Source organism: Mixophyes fleayi, unplaced genomic scaffold (genome assembly GCF_038048845.1).
Source record: "Mixophyes fleayi isolate aMixFle1 unplaced genomic scaffold, aMixFle1.hap1 Scaffold_546, whole genome shotgun sequence".
In the NCBI taxonomy this organism is placed as follows: Eukaryota; Metazoa; Chordata; class Amphibia; order Anura; family Limnodynastidae; genus Mixophyes; species Mixophyes fleayi.
The window spans coordinates 8,989-25,521 of NW_027448241.1; the positions used below are offsets into that span (position 1 = coordinate 8,989).

The window sequence follows — 16,533 nt, forward strand, 5'->3', positions numbered from 1 at the left end:
TGAGGAGACCCCCAGCACCGGGTGTATACTGAGGAGACCCCCAGCACCGGGTGTACACTGAGGAGACCCCCAGCACCGGGTGTACACTGAGGAGACCCCCAGCACCGGGTGTACACTGAGGAGACCCCCAGCACCGGGTGTACACTGAGGAGACCCCCAGCACCGGGTGTACACTGAGGAGACCCCTAGCACCGGGTGTACACTGAGGAGACCCCCAGCACCGGGTGTACACTGAGGAGACCCCCAGCACCGGGTGTATACTGAGGAGACCCCCAGCACCGGGTGTACACTGAGGAGACCCCCAGCACCGGGTGTATACTGAGGAGACCCCTAGCACCGGGTGTACACTGAGGAGACCCCCAGCACCGGGTGTACACTGAGGAGACCCCCAGCACCGGGTGTATACTGAGGAGACCCCCAGCACCGGGTGTATACTGAGGAGACCCCCAGCACCGGGTGTACACTGAGGAGACCCCCAGCACCGGGTGTACACTGAGGAGACCCCTAGCACCGGGTGTACACTGAGGAGACCCCCAGCACCGGGTGTACACTGAGGACCCCGCACACCCTGTGTTACCTGATGATGCAGCTGAAGCACATGAAGAGTCTTCTGACCCCACAGGTAATCAGAGGAGCAGATTTCCCATCTAATACATAGCTGTACTGTACCCCTTATACTGGGTGATGGGGAGGGTGTGAGCCCTCTAGGGGGACGGGGAAGGAGAGGGATCTCTAGGGGGACGGGGAAGGAGAGGGATCTCTAGGGGACGGGGAAGGAGAGGGATCTCTAGGGGGACGGGGAAGGAGAGGGATCTCTAGGGGGACGGGGAAGGAGAGGGATCTCTAGGGGACGGGGAAGGAGAGGGATCTCTAGGGGGACGGGGAAGGAGAAGGATCTCTAGGGGACGGGGAAGGAGAGGGATCTCTAGGGGGACGGGGAAGGAGAGGGATCTCTAGGGGACGGGGAAGGAGAGGGATCTCTAGGGGGACGGGGAAGGAGAGGGATCTCTAGGGGGACGGGGAAGGAGAGGGATCTCTAGGGGACGGGGAAGGAGAGGGATCTCTAGGGGGACGGGGAAGGAGAGGGATCTCTAGGGGGACGGGGAAGGAGAGGGATCTCTAGGGGACGGGAAGGAGAGGGATCTCTAGGGGACGGGGAAGGAGAGGGATCTCTAGGGGGACGGGGAAGGAGAGGGATCTCTAGGGGGACGGGGAAGGAGAGGGATCTCTAGGGGGACGGGGAAGGAGAGGGATCTCTAGGGGACGGGAAGGAGAGGGATCTCTAGGGGACGGGGAAGGAGAGGGATCTCTAGGGGAGGGGGAAGGAGAGGGATCTCTAGGGGGACGGGGAAGGAGAGGGATCTGTAGGGGGACGGGGAAGGAGAGGGATCTCTAGGGGAGGGGGAAGGAGAGGGATATCTAGGGGACGGGGAAGGAGAGGGATCTCTAGGGGAGGGGGAAGGAGAGGGATCTCTAGGGGAAGGAGAGTGATCTGTAGGGGGACGGGGAAGGAGAGGGATCTCTAGGGGGACAAGGAATTCGAGGGCCCTCTAGGGGGACGGGGAAGGTGAGGGCCCTCTAGGGGGAAGGAGAGGGATCTCTAGGGGGAGGGGGAAGGAGAGGGATCTGTAGGGGGACGGGGAAGGAGAGGGATCTGTAGGGAAGGGGGAAGGAGAGGGATCTCTAGGGGGACGGGGAAGGAGAGGGATCTCTAGGGGAGGGGGAAGGAGAGGGATCTCTAGGGGAGGGGGAAGGAGAGGGATCTGTAGGGGGAGGGGGAAGGAGAAGGATCTCTAGGGGAGGGGGAAGGAGAGGGATCTCTAGGGGGACGGGGAAGGTGAGGGATCTCTAGGGGAGGGGGAAGGAGAGGGATCTCTAGGGGGACGGGGAAGGAGAGGGATCTGTAGGGGGAGGGGGAAGGAGAGGGATCTGTAGGGGGAGGGGGAAGGAGAGGGATCTGTAGGGGGAGGGGGAAGGAGAGGGATCTGTAGGGGGACGGGGAAGGAGAGGGATCTGTAGGGGGAGGGGGAAGGAGAGGGATCTCTAGGGGGAGGGGGAAGGAAAGGGATCGCTAGGGGGACGGGGAAGGAGAGGGATCTCTAGGGGGACGGGGAAGGAGAGGGATCTGTAGGGGACGGGGAAGGAGAGGGATCTCTAGGGGAGGGGGAAGGAGAGGGATCTGTAGGAAGACGGGGAAGTAGAGGGATCTGTGGGGGGACGGGGAAGGAGAGGGATCTGTAGGGGGACGGGGAAGGAGAGGGATCTCTAGGGGAAGGAGAGGGATCTCTACAGGACGGGGAAGGAGAGGGACCTCTATGGGGAAGGAGAGGGATCTCTAGGGGGAGGGGGAATGAGAGGGATCTGTAGGGGGACAGGGAAGGAGAGGGATCTGTAGATAGACGGGGAAGGAGAGGGATCTCTAGGGGACGGGGAAGGAGAGGGACCTCTATGGGGAAGGAGAGGGATCTCTAGGGGGAGGGGGAAGGAGAGGGATCTCTAGGGGGACGGGGAAGGAGAGGGATCTCTAGGGGGACGGGGAAGGAGAGGGATCTGTAGGGGGACGGGGAAGGAGAGGGATCTCTAGGGGGAGGGGGAAGGAGAGGGATCTCTAGGGGGACAGGGAAGGAGAGGGATCTCTAGGGGAGGGGGAAGGAGAGGGATCTGTAGGGGAGGGGGAAGGAGAGGGATCTGTAGGGGGACGGGGAAGGAGAGGGATCTGTAGGGGAGGGGGAAGGAGAGGGATCTCTAGGGGGACGGGGAAGGAGAGGGATCTCTAGGGGAGGGGGAAGGAGAGGGATCTCTAGGGGAGGGGGAAGGAGAGGGATCTGTAGGGGGACGGGGAAGGAGAGGGATCTGTAGGGGAGGGGGAAGGAGAGGGATCTCTAGGGGGACGGGGAAGGAGAGGGATCTCTAGGGGAGGGGGAAGGAGAGGGATCTCTAGGGGAGGGGGAAGGAGAGGGATCTGTAGGGGGACGGGGAAGGAGAAGGATCTCTAGGGGAGGGGGAAGGAGAGGGATCTCTAGGGGGACGGGGAAGGTGAGGGATCTCTAGGGGAGGGGGAAGGAGAGGGATCTCTAGGGGGACGGGGAAGGAGAGGGATCTGTAGGGGGAGGGGGAAGGAGAGGGATCTGTAGGGGGAGGGGGAAGGAGAGGGATCTGTAGGGGGACGGGGAAGGAGAGGGATCTCTAGGGGGACGGGGAAGGAGAGGGATCTGTAGGGGAAGGAGAGGGATCTCTACGGGACGGGGAAGGAGAGGGATCTCTAGGGGACGGGGAAGGAGAGGGACCTCTATGGGGAAGGAGAGGGATCTCTAGGGGGAGGGGGAATGAGAGGGATCTGTAGGGGGACAGGGAAGGAGAGGGATCTGTAGATAGACGGGGAAGGAGAGGGATCTCTAGGGGATGGGGAAGGAGAGGGATCTCTAGGGGGACGGGGAAGGAGAGGGATCTCTAGGGGACGGGGAAGGAGAGGGACCTCTATGGGGAAGGAGAGGGATCTCTAGGGGGAGGGGGAAGGAGAGGGATCTCTAGGGGGACGGGGAAGGAGAGGGATCTCTAGGGGGACGGGGAAGGAGAGGGATCTCTAGGGGGACGGGGAAGGAGAGGGATCTGTAGGGGGACGGGGAAGGAGAGGGATCTGTAGGGGGACGGGGAAGGAGAGGGATCTGTAGGAAGACGGGGAAGGAGAGGGATCTGTGGGGGGACGGGAAAGGAGAGGGATCTGTAGGGGGACGGGGAAGGAGAGGGATCTCTAGGGGAAGGAGAGGGATCTCTACAGGACGGGGAAGGAGAGGGATCTCTAGGGGACGGGGAAGGAGAGGGATCTCTAGGGGGACGGGGAAGGTGAGGGATCTCTAGGGGAGGGGGAAGGAGAGGGATCTCTAGGGGGACGGGGAAGGAGAGGGATCTGTAGGGGGAGGGGGAAGGAGAGGGATCTGTAGGGGGAGGGGGAAGGAGAGGGATCTGTAGGGGGACGGGGAAGGAGAGGGATCTGTAGGGGGAGGGGGAAGGAGAGGGATCTGTAGGGGGACGGGGAAGGAGAGGGATCTGTAGGAAGACGGGGAAGGAGAGGGATCTGTGGGGGGACGGGAAAGGAGAGGGATCTGTAGGGGGACGGGGAAGGAGAGGGATCTCTAGGGGAAGGAGAGGGATCTCTACAGGACGGGGAAGGAGAGGGATCTCTAGGGGACGGGGAAGGAGAGGGACCTCTATGGGGAAGGAGAGGGATCTCTAGGGGGAGGGGGAATGAGAGGGATCTGTAGGGGGACAGGGAAGGAGAGGGATCTGTAGATAGACGGGGAAGGAGAGGGATCTCTAGGGGATGGGGAAGGAGAGGGATCTGTAGGGGGACGGGGAAGGAGAGGGATCTGTAGGGGGACGGGGAAGGAGAGGGATCTGTAGGGGAAGGAGAGTGATCTGTAGGGGGACGGGGAAGGAGAGGGATCTCTAGGGGGACAAGGAATTCGAGGGCCCTCTAGGGGGACGGGGAAGGTGAGGGCCCTCTAGGGGGACGGGAAGGTGAGGGCCCTCTAGGGGGACGGGGAAGGCGAGGGCCCTCTTGGGGGAAGGCGAGGGATCTCTAGGGGGACGGTGAAGGCGAGGGCCCTCTAGGGGGACAAGGAATTCGAGGGCCCTCTAGGTGGATGGGGAAGGCGAGGACCCTCTTGGGGGACGGGGAAGGCTAGGGCCCTCTAGGGGGACGAGGAAGGCGAGGGATCTCTAGGGGGACAAGGAATTTCAGGACCCTCTAGGTGGACGGGGAAGGCGAGGGCCCTCTAGGGGGACGAGGAAGGCGAGGGATCTCTAGGGGGACGGGGAAGGCTAGGGCCCTCTAGGGGGACGGGGAAGGCGAGGGATCTCTGGGGCAATGAGGAATGCGTGGGATCTCTAGTGTGTTGGGTAGTTCCTTGGCCATTATATCTTATTACACAGTGCACCTAAAACATTTTACATATGTGTGATTAAAGCACTCTGTAACTACATTTTAGTTCAGTTTGCACATATTATTAACTTATAATAATTTAATTTCTAGATATTGTGCGTGGTGGGATAAAGGTAACCCAGCCACAAGGTAATATGTGATTAGTAAGATGCTGGTTGTCTATCACATTATAAAGAATACATCCATTAAATCACATAATAAAGGTAGCATTGCTTATGTGACATCAGTCGCCCATGGAAGGACTGAGATACCAGGAAATGGAGAGTAATTTACTTATAAAGGTAAAATGTGTGTTTTATGTACTCCACAGAGGCAGTGATTGTATAGTTTTGTATCTAGATCTGGTTACAAAGATCCCCTCTCACAAATAGTAATAAATGTAGCATATATTTGTTAAATATCCCTGTGAAATAGATTTTTTTTGTTCTGGTTGTTTCTGTGTTTACCAACCTCTTACATGCAATGCATCCTAAATGTTATATGTTTTGTTAGTGGTGTCATAAAGTAAGGTTAATCGTATTTATGTTTATACTGTGAATTATTTGTGGTAGATAATCACCATAATTTCTTTATCTTTCTTTGTAGGATGGGGCAGCGAAAGTGACAGCTATGGCCTGGTCCCACAATAATGCTAAGTTTGCCGTATGCACTGTGGACAGAGTTGTAATTCTGTATGATGAACTTGGGGAGAGAAGAGATAAATTCTCCACAAAACCTGCTGATGCCAAGGTAAGAATTATGGAATCAGGATTTATCCTTCCATCCATGGATAACGTTACTCTATAATGTGTCATTTTTAGCAGGTGATATCATGATAGGCTGGAATGAGATTTCTCTAGCAATAGGGTGTCCTCATGATAGGCTGCGGTGGGAGGTCTCTGGTAATGAGATGGCCTCATGATAGGCTGCGGTGGGAAGTCTCTGGTAATGAGATGGCCTCATGATAGGCTGCGGTGGGAAGTCTCTGGTAATGAGGTGACCTCATGATAGGCTGCGGTGGGATGTCTCTGGTAATGAGGTGATCTCATGATAGGCTGCGGTGGGAGGTCGCTGGTAATGAGGTGACCTCATGATAGGCTGGGCTGGGAGGTCGCTGGTAATGAGGTGACTGCATGATAGGCTGGGAGGTTGCTGGTAATGAGGTGACCTTATGATAGGCCGGGAGCTCGCTGGTAATGAGGTGACCTTATGATAGGCCGGGAGGTCGCTGGTAATGAGGTGACCTCATGATAGGCTGGGAGGTCGCTGGTAATGAGGTGACCTCATGATAGGCTGAAAGGTCTCTGGTAGTGAGGTGACCTCATGATAGGCTGGGAGGTCTCTGGTAATGAGGTGACCTCATGATAGGCTGGGAGGTTGCTGGTAATGAGGTGACCTCATGATAGGCTGGGAGGTCGCTGGTAATGAGGTGACCTCATGATAGGCTGGGAGGTTGCTGGTAATGAGGTGACCTCATGATGGGCTGGGAGGTTGCTGGTAATGAGGTGACCTCATGATAGGCTGGGAGGTCGCTGGTAATGAGGTGACCTTATGATAGGCTGGGAGCTCGCTGGTAATGAGGTGACCTCATGATAGGCTGGGAGCTCGCTGGTAATGAGGTGACCTCATGATAGGCTGGGAGGTCGCTGGTAATGAGGTGACCTCATGATAGGCTGGGAGGTCGCTGGTAATGAGGTGACCTCATGATAGGCTGGGAGGTCGCTGGTAATGAGGTGACCTCATGATAGGCTGGGAGGTCGCTGGTAATGAGGTGACCTCATGATAGGCTGGGAGGTCTCTGGTAATGAGGTGACCTCATGATAGGCTGGGAGGTCTCTGGTAATGAGGTGACCTCATGATAGGCTGGGAGGTTGCTGGTAATGAGGTGACCTCATGATAGGCTGGGAGGTCGCTGGCAATGAGGTGACCTCATGATAGGCTGGGAGGTCGCTGGTAATGAGGTGACCTTATGATAGGCCGGGAGCTCGCTGGTAATGAGGTGACCTTATGATAGGCCGGGAGGTCGCTGGTAATGAGGTGACCTCATGATAGGCTGGGAGGTCGCTGGTAATGAGGTGACCTCATGATAGGCTGAAAGGTCTCTGGTAGTGAGGTGACCTCATGATAGGCTGGGAGGTCTCTGGTAATGAGGTGACCTCATGATAGGCTGGGAGGTTGCTGGTAATGAGGTGACCTCATGATAGGCTGGGAGGTCGCTGGTAATGAGGTGACCTCATGATAGGCTGGGAGGTTGCTGGTAATGAGGTGACCTCATGATGGGCTGGGAGGTTGCTGGTAATGAGGTGACCTCATGATAGGCTGGGAGGTCGCTGGTAATGAGGTGACCTTATGATAGGCTGGGAGCTCGCTGGTAATGAGGTGACCTCATGATAGGCTGGGAGCTCGCTGGTAATGAGGTGACCTCATGATAGGCTGGGAGGTCGCTGGTAATGAGGTGACCTCATGATAGGCTGGGAGGTCGCTGGTAATGAGGTGACCTCATGATAGGCTGGGAGGTCGCTGGTAATGAGGTGACCTCATGATAGGCTGGGAGGTCGCTGGTAATGAGGTGACCTCATGATAGGCTGGGAGGTCGCTGGTAATGAGGTGACCTCATGATAGGCTGGGAGGTTGCTGGTAATGAGGTGACCTCATGATAGACTGCGGTGGGAGGTCTCTGGTAGTGAGGTGACCCCATGATAGGCTGGGAGGTCGCTGGTAATGAGGTGACCTCATGATAGGCTGGGAGGTTGCTGGTAATGAGGTGACCTCATGATAGGCTGGGAGGTTGCTGGTAATGAGGTGACCTCCTGATAGGCTGGGAGGTTGCTGGTAATGAGGTGACCTCATGATAGGCTGGGAGGTCGCTGGTAATGAGGTGACCTCATGATAGGCTGGGAGGTTGCTGGTAATGAGGTGACCCCATGATAGGCTGCGGTGGGAGGTCTCTGGTAGTGAGGTGACCCCATGATAGGCTGGGAGGTTGCTGGTAATGAGGTGACCTCATGATAGGCTGGGAGGTTGCTGGTAATGAGGTGACCTCATGATAGACTGCGGTGGGAGGTCTCTGGTAGTGAGGTGACCCCATGATAGGCTGGGAGGTCGCTGGTAATGAGGTGACCTCATGATAGGCTGGGAGGTCGCTGGTAATGAGGTGACCTCATGATAGGATGGGAGGTTTCTGGTAATGAGGTGACCTCATGATAGGCTGGGAGGTTGCTGGTAATGAGGTGACCTCATGATAGGCTGGGAGGTTGCTGGTAATGAGGTGACCTCATGATAGACTGCGGTGGGAGGTCTCTGGTAGTGAGGTGACCCCATGATAGGCTGGGAGGTCGCTGGTAATGAGGTGACCTCATGATAGGCTGGGAGGTTGCTGGTAATGAGGTGACCTCATGATAGGCTGGGAGGTCGCTGGTAATGAGGTGACCTCATGATAGGATGGGAGGTCTCTGGTAATGAGGTGACCTCATGATAGGCTGGGAGGTTGCTGGTAATGAGGTGACCTCATGATAGGCTGGGAGGTCGCTGGTAATGAGGTGACCTCATGATAGGCTGGGAGGTTGCTGGTAATGAGGTGACCCCATGATAGGCTGCGGTGGGAGGTCTCTGGTAGTGAGGTGACCCCATGATAGGCTGGGAGGTTGCTGGTAATGAGGTGACCCCATGATAGGCTGCGGTGGGAGGTCTCTGGTAGTGAGGTGACCCCATGATAGGCTGCGGTGGGAGGTCTCTGGTAGTGAGGTGACCCCATGATAGGCTGGGAGGTCTGACTTCCAGGATCCCTCTTCTGGGCTCTACAGAAGATGCTGATTTCCGCTTCAGGAAGCTGGTAGCCAGACAACAGGATAGCTGTCTCCATGCTGTCACAGCTGAAGGCCTCAGAGTAAATGCATCTTCTGTATTTGGTTGAACTCAAGAGACTCTATTTCAAGCCCTTTCAGTGATGCTGCTCTGCCACTACCCACTGGGGTCCCATTGTGACAACTAACTGCCCTTCCACTTGACCACCTCGAATCACAGAACAAAGTGGATGTCTCTGGTATGGATGGGTTTAGGGTGCTATTGACAATGATTATGTTCCGGATTTGAGCCCAGTAACCGGGTGTGTATCACTAGTTATATTAGTGATGTGTAAATACAGAGAGTGTGTCGGGTGTGTATCACTAGTTCTATCAGTGATCAGTGATGTGTATCACTACTTCTATCTGTGATGTGTAAATACAGAGAGTGTACTGGGTGTGTATCACTAGTTCTATCAGTGATGTGTATCACTACTTCTATCTGTGATGTGTAAATACAGTGAGTGTGCCGGGTGTGAGCCCAGTAATCGGATTTACTATTTGTTCTCTTTTTACAGTATGGGAAAAAGAGTTATATGGTGAAAGGTATGGCATTCTCACCGGACTCTACCAAGATCGCTATTGGACAAACAGATAATATTATTTACGTGTACAAGATCGGAGAAGATTGGTGAGTGAGATGCTGTGCTTAGTGCTTTGTGAAAGCTGGTATGTGATGCATTGTTACAAAGGCAAGTCATATGTGTAATACACCTGTGTGACATATTATAGAGGTCAGTGCAGTGTCTTCCTGGTGTCACACAGATATATCATACACCTGTGTTACATATTACACATTGTCACAAACACGCTCCCAGCTGCCGTGACGTTGGGGTGTTTGCTGTATGAAGTCACATGATTTCAGCCCGCAGTCTCTCTCCACCTATCACACAGGTTATAGACCTACTGAATCGCCCCACACAGCGCTCGCACCGCACACACTTCAGGTTTGGCACCACCTATTGAATACAGGCAATAGGACCCCAATATACTGGCACACAAGGCTTCTAGGCCCACACCAGTGAACAAAGTGTTAACTCTTCATACCTCCAGACTGTTACACAAATGTAAATGCAAGCACACGCTAAGCTTGTTAATCAAATGTATCAACAAAGCGCACACTGGCAGTCAAAGTGTTAACTTGGTTGAGCTATATTCTTCTTAACAGGCTAATGGATTTGTTAGAGTATCAAGGACGCAACATATTAAATTGTAGATTTAATATACAAAAGTACAGGGCATTCAGATATAAAAAATATTTAATAAACAATTAATAGATTGAGATAACATACACAAGCAAAGCAGTTTAAAATAAAAGGGTTTACATTCAGAGTAGCACTTACATGAATTTGCATTTTCTGGCCAATGGAAATTGGCTTGGAAGATGGACAACTTATCAATGTGAATTGATTTTCCAAAGTCTGACAATTTGCTGTACCTGATCTCAGCCTTTTAAAGACACTTCCACACCTGTCCCCGCCCCCAGGGGTTGTGTCTGTGATACTTTTTTCAGTCACCATTTACATGTTGCCTAATTTGCTACCCAATTCTACTATGTGACCTAACTTTTCTGTGGAGCGTCACACAGACCCAATTTCATTATTAATAAATCCCCTATGAATTTGTCCATATTTTGATGCCAAACATGATGGAATTATGTCAATGTGACATACCTTTTCCAAAGATTATAACTTCCTGGATACCGCCAGTATCTGTCATTCACAACCCTGGTGTGATTTCTGCTCCTCAGTATGCAGTAGCACCCAGATTTCCGAAAATATGAACTATGAAGACATTATTCCTCGAAGCCCATATTTTTATATACCTGTATAGGCCTTCAAATGTGGCCTTGGTCTCCAAGATTCTCACCTAGGCATCTGGCTCTCTCATTTACGTTTAGTGGTTCTTTGTGTTTACACTACCTATTGAGCTAATTGTTTCCTTTTTAAAAACATTTGGTCAAACATTTATCTGAATTGTAAATCAGGTTAATTTATGTATCAATGCAATATTTTATTTAGTCCCTGACATTTAATATTCTATTTCATCATATTAGATATATGCCCTCATCCTGACACACATGCACTGCATATAGGCTGTATGCCGCTGTACTGCTCTGCTATACAGGCCTCGTTCTGTTACATTCTAAGTCATCATATTAGATATATGCCCTCATCCTGACACACATGTACTGCATATAGGCTGTATGCCGCTGTGCTGCTCTCCTATACAGGCCTCGTTCTGTTATATTCTAAGTCATCATATTAGATATATGCCCTCATCCTGACACACATGTACTGCATATAGGCTGTATGCTGCTGTGCTGCTCTGCTATACAGGCCTCGTTCTGTTATGTTCTAAGTCATCATATTAGATGTATGCCCTCATCCTGACACACATACACTGCATATAGGCTGTATGCTGCTGTACTGCTCTCCTATACAGGCCTCGTTCTGTTATATTCTAAGTCATCATATTAGATATATGCCCTCATCCTGACACACATGTACTGCATATAGGCTGTATGCCGCTGTGCTGCTCTGCTATACAGGCCTCGTTCTGTTATGTTCTAAGTCATCATATTAGATGTATGTCCTCATCCTGACACACATGTACTGCATATAGGCTGTATGCTGCTGTACTGCTCTGCTATACAGGCCTCGTTCTGTTATATTCTAAGTCATCATATTAGATGTATGCCCTCATCCTGACACACATGTACTGCATATAGGCTGTATGCCGCTGTGCTGCTCTGCTATACAGGCCTCGTTCTGTTATATTCTAAGTCATCATATTAGATATATGTCCTCATCCTGACACACATGTACTGCATATAGGCTGTATGCCGCTGTGCTGCTCTGCTATACAGGCCTCGTTCTGTTATATTCTAAGTCATCATATTAGATGTATGTCCTCATCCTGACACACATGTACTGCATATAGGCTGTATGCCGCTGTGCTGCTCTCCTATACAGGCCTCGTTCTGTTATATTCTAAGTCATCATATTAGATGTATGCCCTCATCCTGACACACATGTACTGCATATAGGCTGTATGCCGCTGTGCTGCTCTCCTATACAGGCCTCGTTCTGTTATATTCTAAGTCATCATATTAGATATATGTCCTCATCCTGACACACATGTACTGCATATAGGCTGTATGCCGCTGTGCTGCTCTGCTATACAGGCCTCGTTCTGTTATATTCTAAGTCATCATATTAGATATATGCCCTCATCCTGACACACATGTACTGCATATAGGCTGTATGCTGCTGTGCTGCTCTGCTATACAGGCCTCGTTCTGTTATATTCTAAGTCATCATATTAGATGTATGCCCTCATCCTGACACATATACACTGCATATAGGCTGTATGCTGCTGTACTGCTCTGCTATACAGGCCTCGTTCTGTTATATTCTAAGTCATCATATTAGATGTATGTCCTCATCCTGACACACATGTACTGCATATAGGCTGTATGCCGCTGTGCTGCTCTCCTATACAGGCCTCGTTCTGTTATATTCTAAGTCATCATATTAGATATATGCCCTCATCCTGACACACATGTACTGCATATAGGCTGTATGCCGCTGTGCTGCTCTGCTATACAGGCCTCGTTCTGTTATGTTCTAAGTCATCATATTAGATGTATGCTGTCACGAACAGCACTCACCTGAGTCTGCGTGACGCATATGTGACACAGGGTCAACCACAAAGACAACCACCTGGTCTGTCTAAAATGATTAAATCCTTCCCTATCTATGCCACACACTAGCTTTGCGATACTAATTACCACCACCAAGGTTGTTTCGGATAAGAGCTGACACTCTTATTTAGGAAGCCTTCGGTTCTCCCTAGCATTAATCCAACACAATTTACTTTAATCAGAGTTCACTTAAACCACAAGGTTTGCACAGTTTCAATTAGGTAGCGTCTGGACCAAACTGTCGCGTGAATTCATAAGAACACAGAGACTAGAACTTATTAAGTGTAATTTAATATGGAAAATACATCCACAATGCTTAAGATAAAAAGATAATAAAATGACATACAAATATAGTGCAATTGTTTCTTATAAAATAAAAAGGATAAAACACAGAATTGATACCTCACTTAGAATCAAGTTTGTGGTGCCGGGAGGAGCAGGAAAAAATGGAACCTCTTCAATTACTCCCTCAGAAGAAGAAGAACCAGGAGTTACATTTTCAGTACAGTTTTAAAACCCAGCTACAGGGTCCACAGCCCCCCCCCTTTCCTGTGACCTTATTCAGCTTGAATCTGTCATTTACATACAACCCAGTCTCTGCAGTCGGCCTGTCTGGGGCCTCCCAAACATGTGTGAGATTTCATTGTCTTGCAAGAGATTTCTCCAAAGGCTTTCCCATTTGCGTCCTGCCCTAAATGACATAAGGTGCTACCCTTATCTACCAGCCCCCCTGGGTGGTTTAACATACACAAAACCCCTTGATCTAACAGCTTCTAAGAGAACCATGTCCCACTATTTCTAAGAAGTAATTCACAAACATATATTTGCAGATTTATGCCTAAAAATTAGCTTGCACATGACACCTCCCCGTTCTAGAGGGTGGCAGGGAAATTGTTACCTACAAGACGATTTTCCCTGCTCACCTGACACAAGGCTTTCGTTCTGACGGGATAATCCATCTGCATTACCATGGTGGCTCCCTTTTCGGTGCTGAACAGTGAAAGTGTATTGCTGGAGGATCAAACTCCACCGGAGCAACTTCCCATTGTCCCCAGCCACCCTGTGCAACCAGCTGAGAGGGTTGTGATCTGTGATTACCGTAAAGTCCCGTCCATACAGGTAGGACTGCAACTTTTGCAAGGCCCACACTATAGCTAAACACTCCTTTTCCACAACTGCGTAGGCCACCTCCCTGGGAAGCAGCTTCCGACTAAGGTATAGGATGGGGTGCTCTTCCCCTTGTTGATTCACTTGGCTGAGTACAGCTCCCAGCCCATAGTTGGAGGCATCCGTTTGCACTGTAAACCTCCGGTCAAAATCAGGAGCCTGCAATACTGGGGATTGGGTAAGTGCAGACTTCAATGCGGTGAATGCCTCTTCACAGTCTGGGGTCCAAGTCACCACTTGGGGCAACCTCTTTTTTGTAAGGTCAGTTAGGGGCTTAGCTAAGGAGCTATATTGGGGCACGAATTTTCGGTAATATCCAGCGGTCCCCAAAAAGGACATAACCTGTTTCTTGGTCTTAGGGGTGGGCCATGCAGCAATAGCATCTACCTTAGTTGGCTCAGGACGCAGGGTACCTCCTCCTACTCGATGCCCCAAGTACTGCACCTCATTCATACCAATCTGACATTTCTCAGGTTTTATTGTTAAACCCGCCCCCGCTATTTTAGCTAGCACACTGCTCAAGTGGATCAAATGTTCTTCCCAGGTCTGACTAAACACAGCAATGTCATCTAGGTAGGCTACCGCATGCCTCTCTTGGCCCTCTAGCAGGCTATCAACGAGTCGCTGGAAGGAGGCAGGGGCATTTTTCATCCCAAAGGGCATGACCAGGAACTCATACAGACCAAACGGGGTGATAAATGCGGACCGCTCCTGAGCCTCAGGCGTCAGAGGGATCTGCCAATAACCCCTACTCAGATCCATAATGGTTATATAGCGAGCATGGGCTAACCGTTCTAGCAATTCATCTATCCTGGGCATGGGATAGGCATCAAACACAGTAGCCTCATTTAACCTTCTATAATCCACACAGAACCGGGTTCCACCACATTTTTTGGGGATCAGCACTACTGGTGCAGCCCAGGAGCTGTGGGACTTTCTAATTACCCCTAACTCCAACATTTCTTCAATCTCCCTTTTCATATCTGTCTGCACTTCCAGGGAAACTCGATAAGCTGTCTGTCTGAGGGGAGGCTGATCGCCTGTGTTTACATGATGAACAACTAGATGTGTTTGTCCTGGCTTCCCTGTAAAATGATTCTGATAGGGCTTCAATGTCACAAACAGCTGATCTATCTGTACTTCTGTTAAGCTCTCACTACGCTGGGTGGTCTCTAATGATCTCCCACTCTTGGCAGAGGCTACTAAGTCTAACAAGGGGTCTGGCTCCTGGTCCTCTTCAGGTAAGCTACATACAGCTAATACAGAGACCCCCCTTTCGTGGTAGGCCTTGATCATGTTCACATGATATACCTTGTGCCTCTTCCGTCCCTCATCCCTGGCTACCACATAATTGACATCATTGATGCGTTGAACTATCAAGAAGGGGCCCTCCCAAGCAGCCTGTAACTTATTCTGCCGCATAGGAACCAATACCAGAACTTTCTGACCCACTTCAAAGATACGCTCCCTAGCACTGCGGTCATACCATTGCTTCTGCTTAGTCTGGGCAGCCTTCAGATTACTATGCACCATCCCCATTAGGGATTGCATCCTCTCCCTGAACTGCACCACATAGTGGACCACGGAGGTTTCGGGGGTGATTAATTTCCCTTCCCAATCCTCTTTGATCAGATCTAAGGGACCGCGCACCCTGCGCCCATACAGGAGTTCAAAGGGGGAGAAGCCAGTGGATTCCTGCGGCACCTCCCTGTACGCAAACAGGAGGTGCGGCAGAAACCTCTCCCAGTCTCTCCCCTGGGACTCCACAAAGGTTCTGAGCATCTGTTTGAGAGTACCATTAAAACGCTCACACAGGCCATTAGTCTGTGGGTGGTAGAGGCTGGCTATGAGGTGTTCCACGTGCATCTTTTTGCAAAGGCTTTGCATTAAATTAGACATAAACTGTGTGCCCTGATCAGTTAACATTTCCTTGGGGAATCCTACCCTGGAGAAAATGGATATGAGGGCATCGGCCACCTTGTCAGCCCGTATGGAGGAGAGGGCCACCGCTTCGGGGTACCGAGTGGCATAGTCCACCACAGTGAGAATAAATTGTTTTCCAGAGCTGCTGGGAATGGCAAGGGGTCCTATAATGTCCACAGCTACCCGCTCAAAGGGTTCTGCTATTATTGGCAGGGGCACTAGAGGGGCGTGTCCCACATCACCAGGCTTCCCCACCATCTGACAGGCATGACAAGATCGACAATAATTGGCAATATCTTTGCCCATTTCTGGCCAGTAAAACTTTTGCTTTAAGCGAGACTTAGTTTTCTTTATGCCTAAATGCCCTGCCAGCGGGACCTCATGAGCTACCCTGAGTAACCCTTCCCGATACATAAGGGGTACCACTAGCCGTTTCTCCATCACCCCCGCCTCAGGTACATCTCTGGCTACACTTTCCTTATACAACCTTCCCTGTTCCCAAAACACTTTTTCTTTATCAGACTCAGTGGGAGGACTGCCTGCTAGGCACCTCAGTGTTTCCAGTGTAGTGTCAGTGTGCTGTGCTTGTTGAAAAGCCTGGCTTCTTACTTGCTGCTCAGTGTCTGGTGATAAAGGTAAGGCGTCTGTAACTGCAGGTGCTGGAGGGAGGGGGGTTAGAGGGGGAGCTTCTGGGTCAGAGGGACTTTCTACCTCTCTCTCAGGAGTTAATTGTGAGGACCTATCCTTCTCTGCTTGCCTACGTGTGACCACTGACACTGAGGAAATAGTTACATCCCCTACCTCCTTGGATACAGACAGTTGACCTAGGTCGGATACAATTGAGCAATCATTTTCCTTCTCACATCCTAGTTTACAGACTTCAGATACAACTGAACAAACATTTTCCCTGTCACATCCTGATACCTGGGAAAAAACATGGTTAGGTTCAGAGTCCACAACATCACTACTAGCAA

The 16,533-nt window shown here is 51.3% G+C and overlaps 1 protein-coding gene across 1 annotated transcript in view; it reads left to right on the top strand.

Moving 5' to 3' along the window:
- Positions 1 to 208: 208 nt before the first annotated feature.
- Positions 209 to 16,533, top strand: part of LOC142134597 (intraflagellar transport protein 172 homolog) — a gene marked incomplete at its 3' end in the record, with an annotated part of 46,848 nt that continues 30,523 nt past the window's right edge. Inside the window, exons 1-3 of the mRNA XM_075194559.1 lie at positions 209 to 622; positions 5,528 to 5,671; positions 9,282 to 9,394. Of these exons, the coding sequence (XP_075050660.1) occupies positions 581 to 622; positions 5,528 to 5,671; positions 9,282 to 9,394 (299 nt within the window). The remainder of the gene's footprint in view (positions 623 to 5,527; positions 5,672 to 9,281; positions 9,395 to 16,533) is intronic.